We start from the raw sequence: 19,077 nt of genomic DNA on the forward strand, positions 1-19,077 counted from the left end.
GGATCCAATAGAAGCAAACAATTATCAACCTCTTGCTCTGACTAGCTAGCTTTCTTCATAAGATATTGAAAAAAAATGATTAATGCTATACTTCTCTGGTATTTAGAAAACAATGTAGCTTTCATAGGCATTGTTTAGTATTGGACCATGTGATCTGTTTAGAAACATGTATTAGAAATGCATGTCTGAAACAAGAACATCTCATTTCAGTGTTCTTTCACATGGAAAAAGCTTATGACACAGATTAGAGATATGGCATGTTAAGACGTCTATAACCTTGATCTCAGGAAGTCTTCCTGTATTTATTAAAAACTTTTGACTAGCTGAACTTCCAAGCCTGGATGGAAAGAATAGGATGTCCCCCAAGGCTCTTAAGTGTGACACTGTTTGTTTTCAGAATTAATTCCTAAATAGCTGGGAAAGCCTGTTCTACAAATATCTTGCCTTTATGATGAGGCTACCTGTATCAGATTTACAAGATACATTATAGTGGATTGCTCTCTTATAAACAGGCTAGTGTTGTTTCTCAAACAGTCTAAGTTGAATGATGTTTTCCCAAAGTTCATTAGTTTTGAGGAAGCCATCAAGTCTGAATAAGCAGAGGATATATTACATGGCTAAGGAAGATCTCAACAAACATATACACGACACTAAGCGTACACTAGTTCATTTAAATTCACATACGATACCACCTCCTTAGAACAAACTTTAGAGACTAATATATGGTATTGTATTAAAAGTACACTTAATTCTCAAACTTCTAACATGTAGAACACAAATATAAATTAGAAAATTTGAGGCTTTTAAAGAACAGCACAAAAACTTTCCACATTTAAGTATTGTCTCCCTCTCAACAAGATTATAATTTAGAAGTCCAATTCTTTACTGAGACCATCTTTTTTTACATCTCATGAATGTAAAAAAAGATGGTCTCAGTAAAGTATTTAATTTTGCTATATCTTTGTGAACAATATCCAAAGAACTTTTGTTATCTAAATAGAAAAGGCTGTTTTTTATCTTCTACCCAGGAGACAAAATTATTATGATTGGAATCGGTCTTTGCAATTAACCAAGCAAAACCACCAAAAATAACCTTAAAAAATGTAAAGGAAATGAAGATAATTATTCCATTAGATAAAGGGAATTCCACAATAATTCTAGACACTGAGGGATATAATTACCAAATGACTCATTTACTATTACCGGTTATACTTATTTGGTTCTTGAGAGAGAGAGAGAGCGAGAGATCCAACTCGTGAACTCCATAGATGCACTAATAATCTCCTCAAGACCACTATAAAATTCCCTGAAGAATTAAGATGATCTCTTTATGCTCTGCAATCTTTCATTCCTTGCATGTATGATGCACCTAAAATACATAAGGAAAATACTTCCGCTGAGACCAGAAGACATTGATTTCCCTACTTATACGCTATCAAAACATTAACCTTTTAATTAATTTAGTCTTAATTCTACCAATTTAGAATTCTGAATTCTTTGTATACATGATTACTAATGTATATCTTCATAGGGATGAAATTATTGCCAGTTTTGATGTCACTTCCTTCTTAACTAATGTGCCCACTGAAGTTGTATTAACTTTTACCAGAATTAAGAATTAATTCTGGTAAAACTTAATAAATTAAGTTAATAAGTTAATAAATTAAGAACCCTAAAGAATTAAGATTCTCTTTATGCTCTGCAATCTTTCATTCCTTGCATGTATGATGCACCTAAAATACATAAGGAAAATACTCCACTGAGACCCGAAGACATTGATTTCCCTACTTATATGCTATCAAAACATTAACCTTTTAATTAATTTAGTCTTAATTCTACCAATTTAGAATTCTGAATTCTTTGTATACATGATTACTAACGTATATCTTCATAGGGATGAAATTATTGCCAGTTTTGATGTCACTTCCTTCTTAATTAATGTGCCCACCGAGGTTGTATTAACTTTTACCAGATAAGTTATCTAGAAAAGATAACTTATCTAGTAAAAAGATAGAAAAGTTAGGGCACTCTTGATTCATTGCTTAAATTCGTGTTACTTTCTCTTCAGAAATATTACCTATAAACAGACCTATTTACAAACAGAAGCTTGGCCATTGTCAACCATCTGTCTGTTGCACTGACAAATATGTACTTGGAAGCTCTCAAAGAAAAAGCCATGAATACCTTTCCATTAAAATCAAGACTATAAAAGACCATTTGTCTGTTGCACTGGCAAATATGTACTTGGAAGCTCTCAAAGAAAAAACCATGAATACCTTTCCATTAAAACCAAGACTATAAAAGATATATGTATGATGTCTTGATTTGAAGCCATAGCCCAGATTCTCTCCAAGAGTTCTTGAACAATCTTAATAACCTACACCCAAGAATAAAATTTGCTGCAGATCTATAAGTTAATTAATGGTTCTCTTCCTTTTCTGGATGTCACACCAACTGAAGATTTCAATTTACAGAAAACTACACATTAACAGATGTCATGCTAATTCTTTTCATTACTCAACCTAAAAATTTGGTATCATTTCAAACATTAGGAACCCATGCGCTTGCCCTCATCAGTGATGAAGAGATCACTAAAGAATTAGTCATGTTTTATTGACTTTTCAGAAGAATGGTTATCGTAAACAGACTATTTCTAAACTCCTGTTTAATCCCATCATGTTGTAAATGGTGGCTATTTATAAGCCTGCTTGGTTACCATGCTCTTGTAATATATTCTTTATTAGCAGTGCGCTTTTTGCTTTTGCAACCTTTCTTACTTATTCTATTGTGTACTATGTTTATCCACCTTTCGCATTCACCTAGTCGTATGCCTATGAACACTGGAAAATTTACTTGTTGAGACTGTGCCACCAGTATTTCTATATCAGCATAAGACTCAGTAATACGTCCGGTAGATCTCTCTCTTACTAGCATAAAATTCCTCACTAAAGTTTACGTAAACAATCATGGTTCTCAAGTATTTAAACTATACTTTTAATGCCTTAGTTGTTTCCCGCTCACAAGTCAGAGTTTATTTAGGAACAGTGCATTGTAAAATAAATGATCAGGCGGCACTCTATTGACATATAAATAAAACACATTTATTTACATTAATTAAACAATAGAAAGGTTACTCTCTCTACCTATCCATTAGGCCTTTAGCATAAAGAAAAAACTTTCCCTTTTCAACCTTTCCTTTTCAATATTAAATAACTATATAATATAATCACTCAATTACTTCTCTGCTTATTAAATTATTAAAAAATCTGATTTACTCATTAAGAGGTTAGCTAACTATGCAAAGTTATTTCACAAATCTTATGCCAGTCATTACCATTCCAAATGACTCCCTTATGGACGCTTTTTATTACTATTAAGCTAATTCTTATCAGTCCATCTATAGCATATCTCCTAGATTATAATAGGAAATGTACAAAAAAAAATAGAACAAACTTACAGAGGCTCTGTATCGCACATTCAATCAAAAGTTTTGCACTAAAGTCTCTATGGCTTTTCTTTCTTTCATCTCAGGTTTTTGGCTTCCTTCAGGAGTGTCTTGCATCAGCAGTATCTCGTTGGGAATTGGCGGGCTGTGGACTGCAACCTTGCGGTACTCGAATAGCTCTGGCAAAAGGTTGATCTCCTGTGGCAAAAGGACTTTCAAGCGAAAATGCTTTGGGTATTTACATCGGCTGTTCTCTTGTCATTCCCAATTTTCTCCTCTGGCATGGGCTCGCTGTGACGTCCGGTCCTCTGGATCCTACTCCTGATATTTCTGCTGCTTCCGATAACTCTCTGCCGACTCCGATAGCTCTAACTTCTGCCTCCGATGACTGTAACTTCCACCGACTGGCTCCTCTGATGTTCGGCTCAGTCCCTTTTTATTACATCTTCTCCGGGTCCTTGCATGAGGTTGTAACCCCGAAGAATTCGGCACAGCTCCTTGATCTTCTTTTAAGACCGACCCGTTCTTTCTTCTCCTCCGTGCATTCCTTTGATTGTATCTTGTTGGGCAGTGGAAACTTGTCTGAATCTTTCAGATCTCTCAGGCACTGACTTTGAAGGTGTTTATGCACATAGCAGAGTGTATGTTTTTTACGATTTTTACGATTTTAGTGTATGAGAAAGTTGCTTTAAAGCAACTTTCTCATACACTAAAATCGTAAAAAACTTTCTTATGCCCTCATATAGAGCTATTATACAAAGTTCTGGTGGCAAAACATTGCCTTTGTTTTTGACATTCTGAAATATTCTTGTTAATTCGGCACAGCTCCTTGATCTTCTTTTAAGACCGACCCGTTCTTTCTTCTCCTCCGTGCATTCCTTTGATCGTATCTTTGACAGTATTTACTCCTTTAACCTAATTGTTAAAGGAGTAAATACTGTTAATTCCCATAGGGTTATTTACAGTAATATTTAGCATAAAACATATAGAGACAAAGAAGGTTATTTTTGTAACATTCTCATGGGACTTGACCTCTGTAAAAATCGATGTAAAGCACTTTGGTATTTCCAAGCTACATCAAGGTTTACAATGTCAAAGATGATGATGAAAGGTTTTATTTCTCTTTTGTATGTCGGCTCCATTTTGACCAAGTCAGCAAAAATTCTCAAGAGATATAAGAAACTTAAACTCTTGCCTCACCTGAGAAAACAGAAACACAAAGGTTTAAAGTGTACATGATCTTGAATCCTAATTGTACATGAATCTAGTTGTACATGATCTTGAATCCTAAGGTGTTTATGCACCCCAGAAGTTTCACATGTGTAGAAGAAATGGTGTTTATCATCATCTGCAAAATTAGAATGGCATATATTATCATCCGCAAGGATGGGATTATTGGTCATATATGTACAGAAGAAAGACTAGACAAAAGAACAATGCTTTGGTGGAAAAGAAAAGAGGAAATCTATTTATAAAAGAGGATTTCCTCTTGGGATAGATGTTATTTCTGAAGCACAATTGTTGCAAGTACAGTTGAGAAGATTGAGTACATCAGGACTAGAATTTTTTGCAATCTAGGTTAAGATCCTGTTAGTTTTTATGCTAAAAGACTACAGAAAAGCCTGTGGTGCATTGTTTCTGGTATGGATAATTTATGTTATCTATGCATGATTTGTAAGAGAAGAATGATTCCAGAAGGTTATGGGATTATTCTTCTAGAGATAACCAAGACTTGGTGCAGTTACTTCAGGAAGAACATCACATTGCACCAAAATTTACCTTTACAACTGTTTCCTTTTAAAGGTGTATCGTATCAGCAAAGCTATATGACTTGCTACGCTTTTGACTCAGGCTGCTGAAGATGCTCTCTTTGCTTGCCTTGTAGAGCACATTGACAGAATGGAGAACTTACCAGGGTGGTTCCATAAGTTTCCACCCTGCTAACTTTTTACAGGTGATAGAAAGAAAACAACTGAGTCACTTTTCAACATAATCTTCCTTTATTTCAACACACTTTTCACATCTTTGAATTAACATTTCTCTGCCCTTGAAAAATAGTCTGTACTTTTATCTGCAAAATGGCTTAAAACTGCATCTTTCACCTCATTATCATCTGCAACTTTTCTTCCTTTTAGTTCTTTCTTCAGTTTTGAGAAGAGGTAGTAGCCACTGGGTGCTAAATCTGGGCTGTAGGATGGGTGTTCAATCTCCTGGAAGTAACAGTCCTTCACTTCAACCTTCGCAACAATAGCCATATGGACTGGAGCATTGTCATGAAGCAGGTGAACACCATGACTCAGCTTTCCTCATCTCTTCTCCTTTATGGCGTCATGCAGTTTGTGCAAGAGTGAAGCCATAATATTCTGCATTCACAGTGGTATTCCTTTCCTTGAAGTAAATCAAGAGAATTCTCTGGTAATCCTAAAAGATTGTTGCCATGATCTGCTTGGTGGACTGAGTGACCTAGGCTTTTCTTGGTAGTGCTTTGCCTGGTTTGCACACTCCATGGATTCCCTTTTGGAAAGAGGATCATAATAAAGGACCATGGTTTCATCCCTAAGGATAGTTTGGCATGAGTTAGAGCTTGGATGACAGGCTAAGGAGAAGGGACAATGGATTTAGCACTTCTCTCCGATTCCCTTCGCAAAGCTCTAAAAACTTGTGGGAACAGGTCACACAATTCTCCTTCTGAATTGAAGAGAGAAGTTGGGGCACCCACCTTGCACTGACCTTCATCATGTGAAGCTTCCTATGAATGATGCGAAAGACGGTTGTTATAGAAAGCCCAAACCTTGCTGAGATTTTTTTGAGCTTCAGCCATCTGTTATTGAGCAGTTCTTCCTCAATAAGAGAGACATTTTCCTTAGTCATCACTTCTACAGCAACCACCACGAGGATCATCTTTGATGCTCTCTTCCTAGGAGAAACCGTTTAGCTCATTCCTTCACAGTGGAATATGAAGGAGAAGCTTCCCCATAAACACAATCCAATCACTGTTTGATAGCACTTGGAGGAAGCCCTTCTTTGCTGGAAAACTTTATCACAGTCTGGTATTCAATTTTTAACATTGCAGCCAGTTAGTGTGCCATGTGTTTGTCAAATGAATGCTTCCAACTGAATGATGCAGGTAGAGTTGAAACTGGTACACTAATCTGTCACACACACACACACACACACACACACACACACACACACACTGCGTTTTAAAATTGGTGTGACTTTTGTACGACAGGCTGGAAACTTTTGGAAACTACCTTGTACCAGAGAAGGACTTCTCAAATTCCTAGGTGGATAGCAGGATATTATTGGGAGGTACAGACCTCTTCTGGTCCTAAATGTGGGACCATATTATTTACACTGTTTTCAGTGCAAAGTTAGAAAAGAGATAAAAATTTACATTGTACTTGGGCATGCCCCAGGGTCCTGTACTAGGGCTACTACTCTTTAATTTGCACATTAATGATATAGCAGGAGATCTGAGGGTGGGAGATATTCAGTTGTTTGCTTATGATGTAAAACTGGGGAGGGCAGTAATTGATAAAGGTGATTGTTAGTTTAATGTTGTAAAATGTAAGGTAATGCACGTTGGAATGAAAGAATTATGTACTTTGTATTATACTGATGGTATTAGATTACAGGAAATTAATGAGGCTAGGAATCTGGGGGTGATGGTAAATAGAGATTTGAAATTCAGATGACATATTGCAAGAGTTGGCAGAATAGCTCAGAGGATTATTTGGATGTTGAAGAAGAACACATTGACAAGTAAAGATAGATAGGTTATTATCCCTCTTTATAAGGCTATGATTCAGCACATGTTAACTACTGTGCTGAGATTTGGTGACTTGCATTTCTGGGGGGGGGGAGATAGGATGTGGTGGAGAGGGTTCAGAAATGAGTGACCAGGCTCATGATAAGTGGAATGTTCCCTCTGAGGATAGTTTGGCAGGAGTTAGAGTTTGGATGACAGGCAGATGAGAAGGGACATGATGGAAACTTACAAGTTACTAAAAGGACTCCATCAGATTAACACAAAAGAAATTTTTTCAATACATAAGGAATAAAAGAAATTTTTTCAATACATAGGGAATAAAAGAAATTTTTTCAATACATAGGGAATAGAGGGGAAACATGTTAACTACTGTGCTGAGATGTGGTGACTTGCATTTCTAGGGGGGGGGGGGGATAGGATGTGGTGGAGAGGGTTCAGAAATGAGTGACCAGGCTCATGATAAGTGGAATGTTCCCTCTGAGGATAGTTTGGCAGGAGTTAGAGTTTGGATGACAGGTAGATGAGAAGGGACATGATGGAAACTTTCAAGTTACTAAAAGGACTCCATCAGATTAACACAAAAGAAATTTTTTCAATACATAGGGAATAGAGGGGAAAACAAAGGGTCACATTAGAAGTTGTCTAAGAGTGTGGACTAGGTTCTTTACTTGGAGGAAAGTGAATGAGTGAAATGGACTGCTAGAGGCAGGATCCACACTCTCCATTGTGTTAATGGAGAGTGTGGGTCCCCTGCAATGAATCTTTTGACTCCATGGCATACCCATATAAATAATAATGCTAATTATTATTTTTGATGCATTCTCATTACTTCAATGAATGCTACAATATGATATGGTTCCCATTGCTGACTGTGTAGGTGCCTGTTATAGCCATGTGGCAGTATTTCTGTTTCCATAATGGTAAATCACCAGAAGAAAGACTACAGGGTCAGTTCTAGATGTTCATTTTTTTCCCATCCTGAAGTTGGTTGATCTTTGGCATAGGCAAGTGACTTCTTTTCCTCTTAAAAACATTTTATAGACCTGGAATTGACTGAACTTGCTTTGTTTCAAATAATGTGTTTAGGGCTTAGGATCATGAGATGACAGCACTTGTATGCCTTAAAAATCATTGATTCTCTTGAGCTTAGCTATTGGTGATGACTAAGGGTGGAGACTACCCACCAGTTTCCAAATCAGATACTTCCTTTTGGGAATAGAAAGGCATTTAAAGGATTTATTTTTCACCTGTTATTGTGTGCCGTGATGTTATCAGCAATTGAAATTAATTTTATTATATATATTTATTTTTATGACAACCCAAGCCATAGATAAGTGGGAATTTTGCTCAACAAACTATAGTTTTATATTTCAGCTCTCCAGTAAATAAGATGATGGTGGTGGTGATGGGGGCCATTCCAAACAATGAAAATCACTTGCCACTTAGGTTTGTGAAGGGCAAAAAATCAAAAAATTTGTTTATATATATGAGCGGTGTTCAAAAAAATACCGAACTTTTTAAATAGTGCGCCAACTGGCACAGAGAGCATGTACTGAGTGCACCTAGCAGCAAGTTTTGATAGCAAACTGCCATTTGCCCCATTCTGCTATGCACATTAGTCATTGAGTTACATCCATTGAAGTGAGCACGTGCACAAGCCGTTCATTGGATTAATGACAAAGTGACAATGAAAAAGTTTGAAGAACAATGTGTGTGAAATTTTGCTGCAAACTTGGTAAAAATTTTACAGAGGCATTTCAGTTGTTTAACCAAGCATACTGGGAGGACTGTATGAGCCGAATGCAGTGCTGTGAGTGGTTTAAGCATCAATGGACGAACTGGTCAGAAATCAAGGTGATGGTTGTTTTTTGATTGGAAAGGCATTGTCCATTATGAATTTGTACCACATGGTCAGATGGTAAACAAAGAGTTGTACCAGGAAGTTTTAGCATGTTTGAGAGATCTTGTGTGTAGGAAGAGGCCTGAATTGTGGGAAAACCAGACTTGAATGTTGCACTATGGCAATGCGCAGTCATCCATATGGCAAACCATCAGACATCCATTGTGCCCCATCCATTCTATTCGCCAGACTTAGCCCCTGCAGACTTTTTCCTGTTTCCCAAACTTAAAACCACTTTGAAAGAACTGAATCTCCATAGAGGAGATTCAGGAAAATGCAGTAAGAGAACTGCGTGCCATCACAGAAAGTGCATTCCACGAAGGATTTCAACAATGGAACAAACATTGGGAATGGTGTATCGCCATAGAGGGGACTGCTTTGAAGGAGACAGTGCTTAAAATGTTGTAAAATGAGCAATAAAGTCTTTAGAACAAAAGTTCAATATTTTTTCGAACATGCCTTGTATATCATCAGAGAAATATTGCTAATTTGGATCTTTAAAAAGGGTACATTCAAGTCTGTCTCATTCTCTTCATTGCAATTTTTTTTTTTTTTAAGTAATTCCACTTCATTTTTGTCTGAGTTCTGCAATTTTTTTTTTTTTTAAATTTTATGTTGTTTATTTTTAGGTCCAGAACGAAAATCCAGAATTCCTGATGAAGAAGCAAATAACATTACTGCTTACCATGAAGGTGGACATGCTATAGTGGCCTTTTATACCAAGGATGCTCATCCATTGCACAAAGTCACTATAATTCCTCGAGGTCCATCTTTAGGACATGTTAGTTTTGTGTTGTTATAGTTCTTTTGATTGCAGAAATTGTTTATTGTACCTCAAGAATGATAAAAGAAATATACTTTATTACTATGCCTGCTTATTTAAAATGATCAAAATCATCAAGATTATGTAAACATTACACCTCCGAATCAAAAAATTTGGAATAATCAAAGAAAATGTGTTGAATGATTTGCAATTCTAATTTATTGCATAGAAAATAATTATTACCAAATACAAATCAGCATAATCTAAATCTACGCACTTTGTAGATTATATAACCATGTAAACACATAAAAATGTAATATAAATTATAAGAAAACTGTTATTTGAAAACATTTACAAAATTAGAATAATTTTTAATGTCATTCAAAATGTTAGAATAATGCGAAAATAAATGCACAAAAATTAGACAAAAGGGAAACAACACGATAATTAGTACTTTGTTGCATCCCCTTAGCTTTTAGGACCGTTCGTAGGTTGGTCATATTATTTATAGTGGTTGTCTTTTTTTTTTATTAAATCATGCCCATATGGTCTGCAGACTAGAAACAAGTTCATTTTTGTCTCTTGGGACAACTTCTTGAATACATTTCTTCATAATTCTCCACAAATTTTCAATAGGGTTTAAATCTGGTGAGTTTGCCACCCAGGAATTAAATTGATTTGCCATTCTGTATCTTGCTGAAAAAGGAAATTACCATCACATAAATCTTCTGATGCTGGTAAGATAAAGTGCTCAAGAATTTCTTTGTACACTTTGTAATTGACTCTTTTGTACACAATACACAGCCTACCTGGACCCTCTGTGGTCATTCATACCATGACAGAGGTTGCAAAATTCAAATGTTTCTTCGTACGTTCTTTATCAAATGCTTCTTGCTTAATATGTCAAACACGTATCCCTTGATGACCATGGGACACACAAAACATACTTTCATTGCTAAAAAGTACTTTTTATTCCAGTCCTCTTGACCCACAACTGCCATCGCACTCTATCTGCCTTTTGCTTGGGAGTCATAAGCGGCTTTGTCTTAGTCATGTGATTTGTCTTTGTCATGTGATTTAAAACTCAATTTGTGAAGTCGTCTCAACATTGTAGATTTATACACATTCACACCTAGTTCTTTCCATCTCTTGTGAAAATACCTTGCACTTCAGAAGCGGTTTTTTTTCATGATATTCTTCAGTCTCCTCTCATCTCTTGATGTAGTTATTACCATTTGATTGCTACTGCAGCGATTATTTTGAAAACTTGTTACTAGAATACTGTCTCAATACTCTACTCATGCTTGCTTGAGTAGAGAACATTTCAATTCCTTAGCTATAAACTGCTGAGTTTGGTCTTCTTTATGTAGAGACACCATACGAAACTTTAGCTTCCAGCATGTCACTCGTTTGACCCATGTTTAGCAAATGATTAACTGAAATTCATGCATAAATGATTCCTCATACATGAATCAGTCCTGCAGCTACTGAAACGTGCTATTTCTATGCTTTCCTCAAAACCATCAGAAAAATTTAGAATATTCAAATATTTTGAACTACGTTAAAAATTATTCTAATTTTGTGAATGTTTTTAAATAACAGTTTCTTATAATTTGTTACATTTTTGTGTTTATATGGTTATATAATCTACAAAGTACATAGATTTTAGATGATGCTAATTCATATTTGGTAATAATTATTTTCTATACAATAAATTAAAATTGCAAATCATTCAACACATTTTCTTTGATTATTCTAGTTTATTGATTTGGAGGTGTATTAAAATATAGTGAAGGCTTATCATAAAAAATACTTCATATATATATATATATATATATATATATATATATATATATAATAAACTCATTTAACTGTAATTGAAACAGGTAAGGAAATAATCTAATGCAATTCTTTATATAAAAAAAGTACTGTTCATTGTATAGCATCATTGTGTAGTGAATCTTTCATTATTGCACCAATGGAATCTTGATGGTTAAATATCAAAACTTAGATGACTGTGAGGAGATTCCATACAGCTTATAAGAAATGCTGAGAGCTGGCTATTCCTTCTGACCCAAGGGTCAGAAACTATAGTCAGCCACATATTCATCTTGATGAGCATAGAAAATACGTTTGATATATGAAATGAAACCGTGGATACTAACCTAACTTAAGATGCATGGATAACAGCAGAGATTTTCATTATAATTGATAACGAAGAACTTTCGTTTTCTGTGATTTGGTTGGAGCTTGGATCTGGATAGTGGAACAGTAAATCTGAATATGGGAAGGAAGAGTAGCAGTTCTGGAGGTTTCATATATATAGACTCCATTCATGTGAGGTCACAAGACCTATAACTTAACAATATTGTGTGTTGGCAAATTAAGGAGAAAGAAGCAATTAACAAGTTTATTGAAAAGCTAGGAGCTATATTCATTGGGATAAAAATCATATGGATCAAGCTGTTCCAAAGAGGTAGATGGAATGAAGGAAGAAAATGAGAGGTTAGCTCAACATGTTTGGAGTTAAACTGTGCACAGATGCTGATCAGGAGCTGTTTGTGGTCTTGCATAATTAGAGGGAAGTGGAGGAATGGTAGTGGCTAGTCCATTGGAGCAATGTTCATGAAAGTATCTACAAACAAGGCATCATAATACAGAAACAGCACCTCTGAGACAGTGATTGGAGGAAGTCTTTGAGAGATGAGTCACCTATTAGGCTGATGTTTCTTTTCTCTATACAATCAGAATAATCTGAGAACTGTATTTTAAAGTTGGTTCAATTTGGGATTTATTAAACATTAGGAGTTGAGCAGGAGTATTTTGAAGTTTTTTTGAGGCTATGATGTAATTTGTTTATGCCAGATAAGCTAGATGTGAAAGTCAGCCTTTCATGGACTGAATTTTACTTCTAGCTTATCTGACTTTTTCAAGGGACACAAGGATGAGAATGGCAGAGGGAACAGTGTTCAGTGGTGAGCTATAAGGGACTTGCACAAGTCATTTGTTAAATTTTTCTCAAATTTGCAAGCCCTTTGTTCTTCTTGTTTACTTCTTATTTTTTTTTCAAAAAAAAAATTTTTTTTTTTTTTTTTTTTTTGAAACATATTAAGTGACAAACTCATATGGTAACCTAACAAAAATTAGTCTATTCGGTAGTGTATAGATTATTTGGAATTATTGTTTCAACTCCTCTATAACGAATGTGCCCAAGTTTGAAAATAAAATAAACGCCTGCGCTATCTTTACCCTTCTGGTAGCCAATCGTATTTGTAAAACCAGTAGCCAATCAAATGTTTTATAAAAGATTATGAAAGACTTCATTCTTATTATATTTTGATAGTTAAAAAATGTTTTTCTTATGTAAGATAAATTAACACAGTTGATTGTGTGCAAATATTTCATGTTTAGATCATGAAATATTTGCTTAGAAATGATAGCCTTTAGAGGGTGATTGTCCTCATACTTTTTGATTGGAATTTGTACACAAGCTGTGTTAATAAAAGTTTTTGTGTGAAATACAGCTTTTTTGCTTGACGATGCAAGCCCTTTGTTAAAATTTCCATAGCTCACCACTGACACTGTTCCATAGGAAAGGAAGCTTTGATAAAGTTATGATTTTAGTTACCAAGGAGACTTAACATCTGCAATAAATATACTTGGAAAGACAACTTCTTAAAAAAAAAAAAAAAAAAAAAAAAAAAAAAAAAAAAAAAAAATCAGTGTATGTTAGGATTATCTAGCATTCTGATGAGTATGTAATCAATGCATAGATCACTGTGAATACAAATATTTGGCATTGCTTTTTGCTTGGTCGGCAGAATTGGTAAAGGGAATCAGCGATTTGTAATCTTAACAAATGATGATGACACTTTCCTGAAGGAAAGTGTCCTCGTGTGACATTAAAATATATTTTCTTTTCTTTTATTTATTTATTTATTTTTTTATATGTGTTCCACTCATGATTATTAGTAAACCTATGGTACATTTGTACCGTGAGTGAGCTAAAGATTTTTTTTCTTTCATTTTTATTAATTTTATATATTTTCTTGTAATTTTTTGTTTCTAGATAGTTCGGAAACCCTGTCTAGAGACCAAACATGGAACTTTTTCAAGCCACTTCAGGCCTCCAATAAGTGGGACGGTGGTCTTGCACCAGGCAATGAAATTCATCTCCCACCTAAAAAATCAAACTTCAGGAATAAAATTTCAGCTGGCAGAGTAATATCAGAATTAGGAGAGAAATAGAGCAAGTTCATGCACCAGAATGGGGTTAGGAAATTTTGAGTCACAGAGGATCAAAAAGAGAAGGGATGTTGCATTTAGCATTCTCTAGCACAGGGTGTCAAAATTGCCTAAATGTGCAGGTTCTACTCATTTGGTAGAAGGAATCATGCAGAGTGTAGTTTGGACAATTTATGTTAATATGGAATAGAGGTTTGGGGTGGGGATGGGAATGAAGGTTTGAAATTGGCATGTAATGTATATAATTTGTTGCATATGCATGAAATCATGCAGCATGTAGTTGAGATAATTTGTTAATTTGTAGTAGAGGTTTCGGGTGGGCTAAGGATTTTAAGCCAATATATTTCTGAGTTGAAGTTTTGTATGTATTTTTATTGTTGTCACTTTTTTGTGGGAGTGCACAAACATAAAATGGACCAAGAACCGTGGACTTGCATTTCTATTCAGATTTGTAACACCGTAGAAAGATGTGCACTGAAATGACCCGAGTAGTGTGTTACCTTGGGGATTTGTTTCTCCACCATAATATCCTGGCTCATTTTGCTGTGTTTGTGCAGGAATTTTTGTACACAAAAAAATAGCATCTAAATTTAGAAGAGAAAGGCTGTTTTTAGAATCTCTAGCCTCTCTCAAAGATCAGCGTAATTTGAATAAATATGGTTGCTTAAAACTTTCCAGAATATGGGAAACACTAATACTTCAGGATCCCAGTTTGCATCCTAGGAAGCTGAAAGGTGGTTATAGAGGGTGAGGCTTTTTGTCCATGTGTTTCACTTAGTTTTATGTTGCCTTTGTGTGTGTGTGTATGTTACAGGTCTCATATTGTACTTCCTGGCGATGTCTCAGTGACAGACAAAATATTGGAAGAATTAATGTTATTTTTAGTTCTTTCTTAGTGCTGTTTCACTCCATTAAGGCTCTAACACGAACTGTTCTTCTCATTCTGCTTACTTCCCTGATCTGGCATTCTGTGAAATTTTTCTTTTTCCAAAACTTAAGTTGCCACTTAGAGAAAAAAATTTAATGATAATTAGTTAAAAGGAAAAAAGAGTAATATGCCTAATTCAGTACAGGACTTCTGTAAATATTTTTAGCAGTGGGACAAATGTTGGACTTGCTTATTATTATTATAAACCTCCTGGAGTCAAGACTCATCAAGAAACATCTGTAAATAAAAAAAGCATTAATGGATTATTCAGGGATAATCATGTCCTATATTTACAAAATATTCTCACTTTCAAGATTGTAATTTTCCAGACAAATATTCCATTAGAAGATGCTGAATAATTTTCATATTGAATAAGTTAATCTAGAGAGTGCAAAAGTTAAAAAATAAATTGGGACAATTACACGGAAAGGTAGGCATTTCAGACAGTACAGTAGGACACTACCAAGCTTGTTGTTATTCCTAGTTGACCTCTTAACATTCGTGCTTTCATTTCTTCAAGAACTATAATGGTAAGTTCTTAGAATTCCTGGCTAACTCTCACCAGTAATGATTTTGAAATCCGCACAAGACCAGTTTTAAACATTCTGTGTACCGTAGAAAGGATACCATTTTAAGGGAAGGATATGGACTAGCTTTTTTCTTTAAGATAATACAATGTTATTATACAAGAGAAAAGGAGAGCTGGTTCAGTGTCTTTAAAATGGTTATCTATGGTTGAAAGTGCTGAACCTGCAAATATAGTTGAACCTGCAAATGCTTCTGCCTGATATCTCGACTTGGGCCTGGCTCCCACTGAAGAGACCTCAATAAAGGTCGAAACCGGTCTGGGTAGTGGCCCTTCCCTTAATGCATAACAATAGACATATCCGCAAGGAGATGTGTTTTGCATTATAGGAGATACTAGGATAGGAGTGTTGGTAGCTTGCTCCACCTTTGCAACGAGTTGCCCTGGTGTGTACCACCTTAACCCAGTCCTGAAGATACTTTCAGGCGCAAACTTTGTTTGCTCACACTTGGATAAAGGATTAAACTAAATTGGTTATCTATGGATGTTGATTAGTGGAGTAATTGTGGCTGTTGCTATATTTAAACGATACCTGTGGAAGTATCTATAGAGAGTATGGCAAAAACAGTATGTCATAATCAGCAGTAAGTGTGTGTTCAGACAAGTTTCGGTTTATTATTCTCCTACAAGGAGAAGAATAAACATCCTGAGAGCGGTATCTCAGGATGGAGTAGCTGCATTGGATCAGGTACAGTATAGTGATAATTGAGTTTATCTTGCCCCTTATTATAAGGTTGGAATTTTTATTGCACTTGAATGGTTTGGAACACAATTTCATTTCCACCACAGGAGTCATAGTTCCTCCTATGATATAACTTCCATGTATGGTGTTATCTATTATATAGCATTTGATTTTTTAGATATATTAGTTATATATATATATATATATATATATATATTAGTATAAAACCCTGAGTATCAGCAATTACAGCTGATATCTATTATAACAGTGTTCTATGGTCCCTACAGTTTTTTTTTTCATTGAGAGTCAACTAAATTTGCCAGGTCTTCACTATTGTTAGATCTTATATTTCAACCTTCTTAAACATTACAAACTCCATCAGTGTATCTAGATCTTTGTCTTCCTGCCTTCTGATCAAACATCAGTTTTGCTAACCTTTTCTCTTGCATTCTGTTTAAGTGACCATACTACTTTAGGTTAGCTTGGTTCATGCATTCTTGAATGCTAATAATATCAAGTACCTTTTCAATGTCTTCATTTATCACATGATTCTGCCATTTGTTCTCTCCTGAATTTCCAAGAACACTCTGTGATTTTTAAGTGTTTTATTTCCAACCCAACTTTCAAATTTCAAAGTTAAAATTGCTTTGTGTGCTGTCTTGTATATCGCTTTGGCTGATTTCTTTCTTATTTCATATAAATTTACTTGGCTGGCTCCCCACTTTGCCAGCATTGCTTATTATGTTATTTATTTCCATGTTAACTCGTCAACATTTTAATGCTGACGAGTTAACATGGTATTTTATCAACAAATTGATAAAATGTTTAAGCATTAAACATTTTATCAATTGAGAATGTAATTAATGTTATCCATGTTCATAGCAATTTGTAGATTTTTTTTTTTTTTAAACCAAAAGACAATTATTCACACCAAATTTTTCATTCAGTTATTCAGTTTAGTTGGAGTTCTGAACACATTTGTACTGATTTATTTAGGACTATGATATCAACTGCATAAGGTAAATAGTTGAACTGAATATCTCAGATTTTGTAATTAGAGTGTATTGCAACTTTCCTTCATAATCCAATTGCCTGCACACATACAGCACTATTGTTATAATTAGCCTTGTGGCTTCTTATGTGTAAGGTTGAGATATATGATGAATAACTGTGGAGACAGAATGCCTTTTCTCTTACATTTGATTTGATATGAAATCATTTTATGCACATCTTTCAGTTCTCACTACTTACAATTGAAGTATATTGTTTATTGCTCTGTATCATGTTCCATTTACAGCATATAATTGTAGGTTTTGAAGAATCTTTCTCTTTACACTTTTCATATTCCAGCTTATACAATGATTATTCATACTAGTATTTTTAAGAAAGATGACAATGTAGATGATATACTAATTAAATTAATTTAAAATCTGCTGCCTTTGATTCCCCTCTAGGGAGTAGCAAGGCCATTTAGCCTTAAATTTTTTGGAGACTGAGGAGGCAGTTCAGTCTTTACTGGTAGCCTTTTAGAGATAACTGGCCTAAGGCTATCACTAATTATGAATGGCATCCAGTGAAGAGACAGCATACAGTGCTACCATCTTTTGGTCCCTAACACAATGTATTTATTCTCTGAAATAGTATGGCTTCTATGGTTGATTTTCTTGAGTTTCTGGGAGGGGAAAAAAAAAAACTTACTTTCCCGTTCCTGAGATTGACTAACTTGAGAACTGGTTGAAGGAAAGGTTAGAATTGGAATAAAAGTTCTAGTTAATGACTAGATTTGAAGAGAATGGCTTGCTTTAGCAGCTTAGTGCTATGTGTGTAAACACTACTTTCATAAGACTACACAAAGCTCACTAAAATAATTTAAATGTCTAGGTCTACAACACTCAGTTACAGATCTTGTTTTATTTATTTGAAAGTAAAAATCTCATTCTGGCAATCCTTGTTTAGCCTGAACCCAGCTTGCTTCCTAAAGTTTTACAATATTCTCAGACTCTTCTCAAGCATCCATTTTGCCTGGAACACTCAATGGGGAAATTCCTCTGTAATTCCCACATTCAATTTTTTCTTATATTATTATTTATATTTTTAATTGATGGATATCATCAGAGCTCTGTTAAAATCATCTGGAATTCAATCTTCTGAGCATGCATTCTTAATTATTTAGTGTAAATGCTGTAAAACATACACCGCATATTTGAGCATTTCTTGTTGAATGTCATTTATTAAGCCAACTTTTCTTGGTTTCATATTTCTGAGAGCTTAAAATTTTTCATTGTTTTTTTTGCTCCACTACAGTTACTTTTCTTTTACTCTTGGTAATAGAAGCTTTGAATGTGTGTGTCACATGTATCAAAGCTTATAATACTGCAGCTGATTTGTGATTTGCTACTCCAAAACAATGTTTGTGATTAACTAGGCAGGGTGATTAACCACAAAAGCATTTTGTTCAATATAATGTGAAGCCTCATATGACATAAATGTTCCTTCACACATGCCAGGCTTGGTTGGAGGGAACTATCCTACCCTGTATCTTCCCCACGTATCATACCATCTAATTATCACCTTTTCTTATTGTAGGAAAATCATATGCATAACAGTTTCATAACTGAGAGTTTAATGAATTTTTTGCTCTTTAAAAATTAGAATTTTTGTAGGAGTGGTATTTATAAGCTTGCATTTTGTTGTGAAAATGTTTTCATTGTGCTTATTTTTTCAAATAGTTTCATTTTTTTTTAAAATAAATGTTT

The 19,077-nt window shown here is 34.8% G+C and overlaps 1 protein-coding gene across 4 annotated transcripts in view; it reads left to right on the forward strand.

The window, feature by feature from the left end:
* Nucleotides 1–19,077, forward strand: part of YME1L (ATP-dependent zinc metalloprotease YME1L) — a 281,286-nt gene that overhangs the window by 221,707 nt on the left and 40,502 nt on the right. For all 4 annotated transcript variants that reach the window (XM_090411850.1, XM_090411848.1, XM_090411851.1 and 1 more), the window contains exon 16: nucleotides 9,747–9,898. In XM_090411850.1, coding sequence (XP_090267976.1) covers nucleotides 9,747–9,898 — 152 coding nt within the window. The remainder of the gene's footprint in view (nucleotides 1–9,746; nucleotides 9,899–19,077) is intronic.

This window comes from Typopeltis vanoorti, chromosome 22 (assembly GCF_054136105.1).
Source record: "Typopeltis vanoorti isolate ZY-2024b chromosome 22, IOZ_Tvanoo_1.0, whole genome shotgun sequence".
NCBI lineage: Eukaryota > Metazoa > Arthropoda > Arachnida > Uropygi > Thelyphonidae > Typopeltis > Typopeltis vanoorti.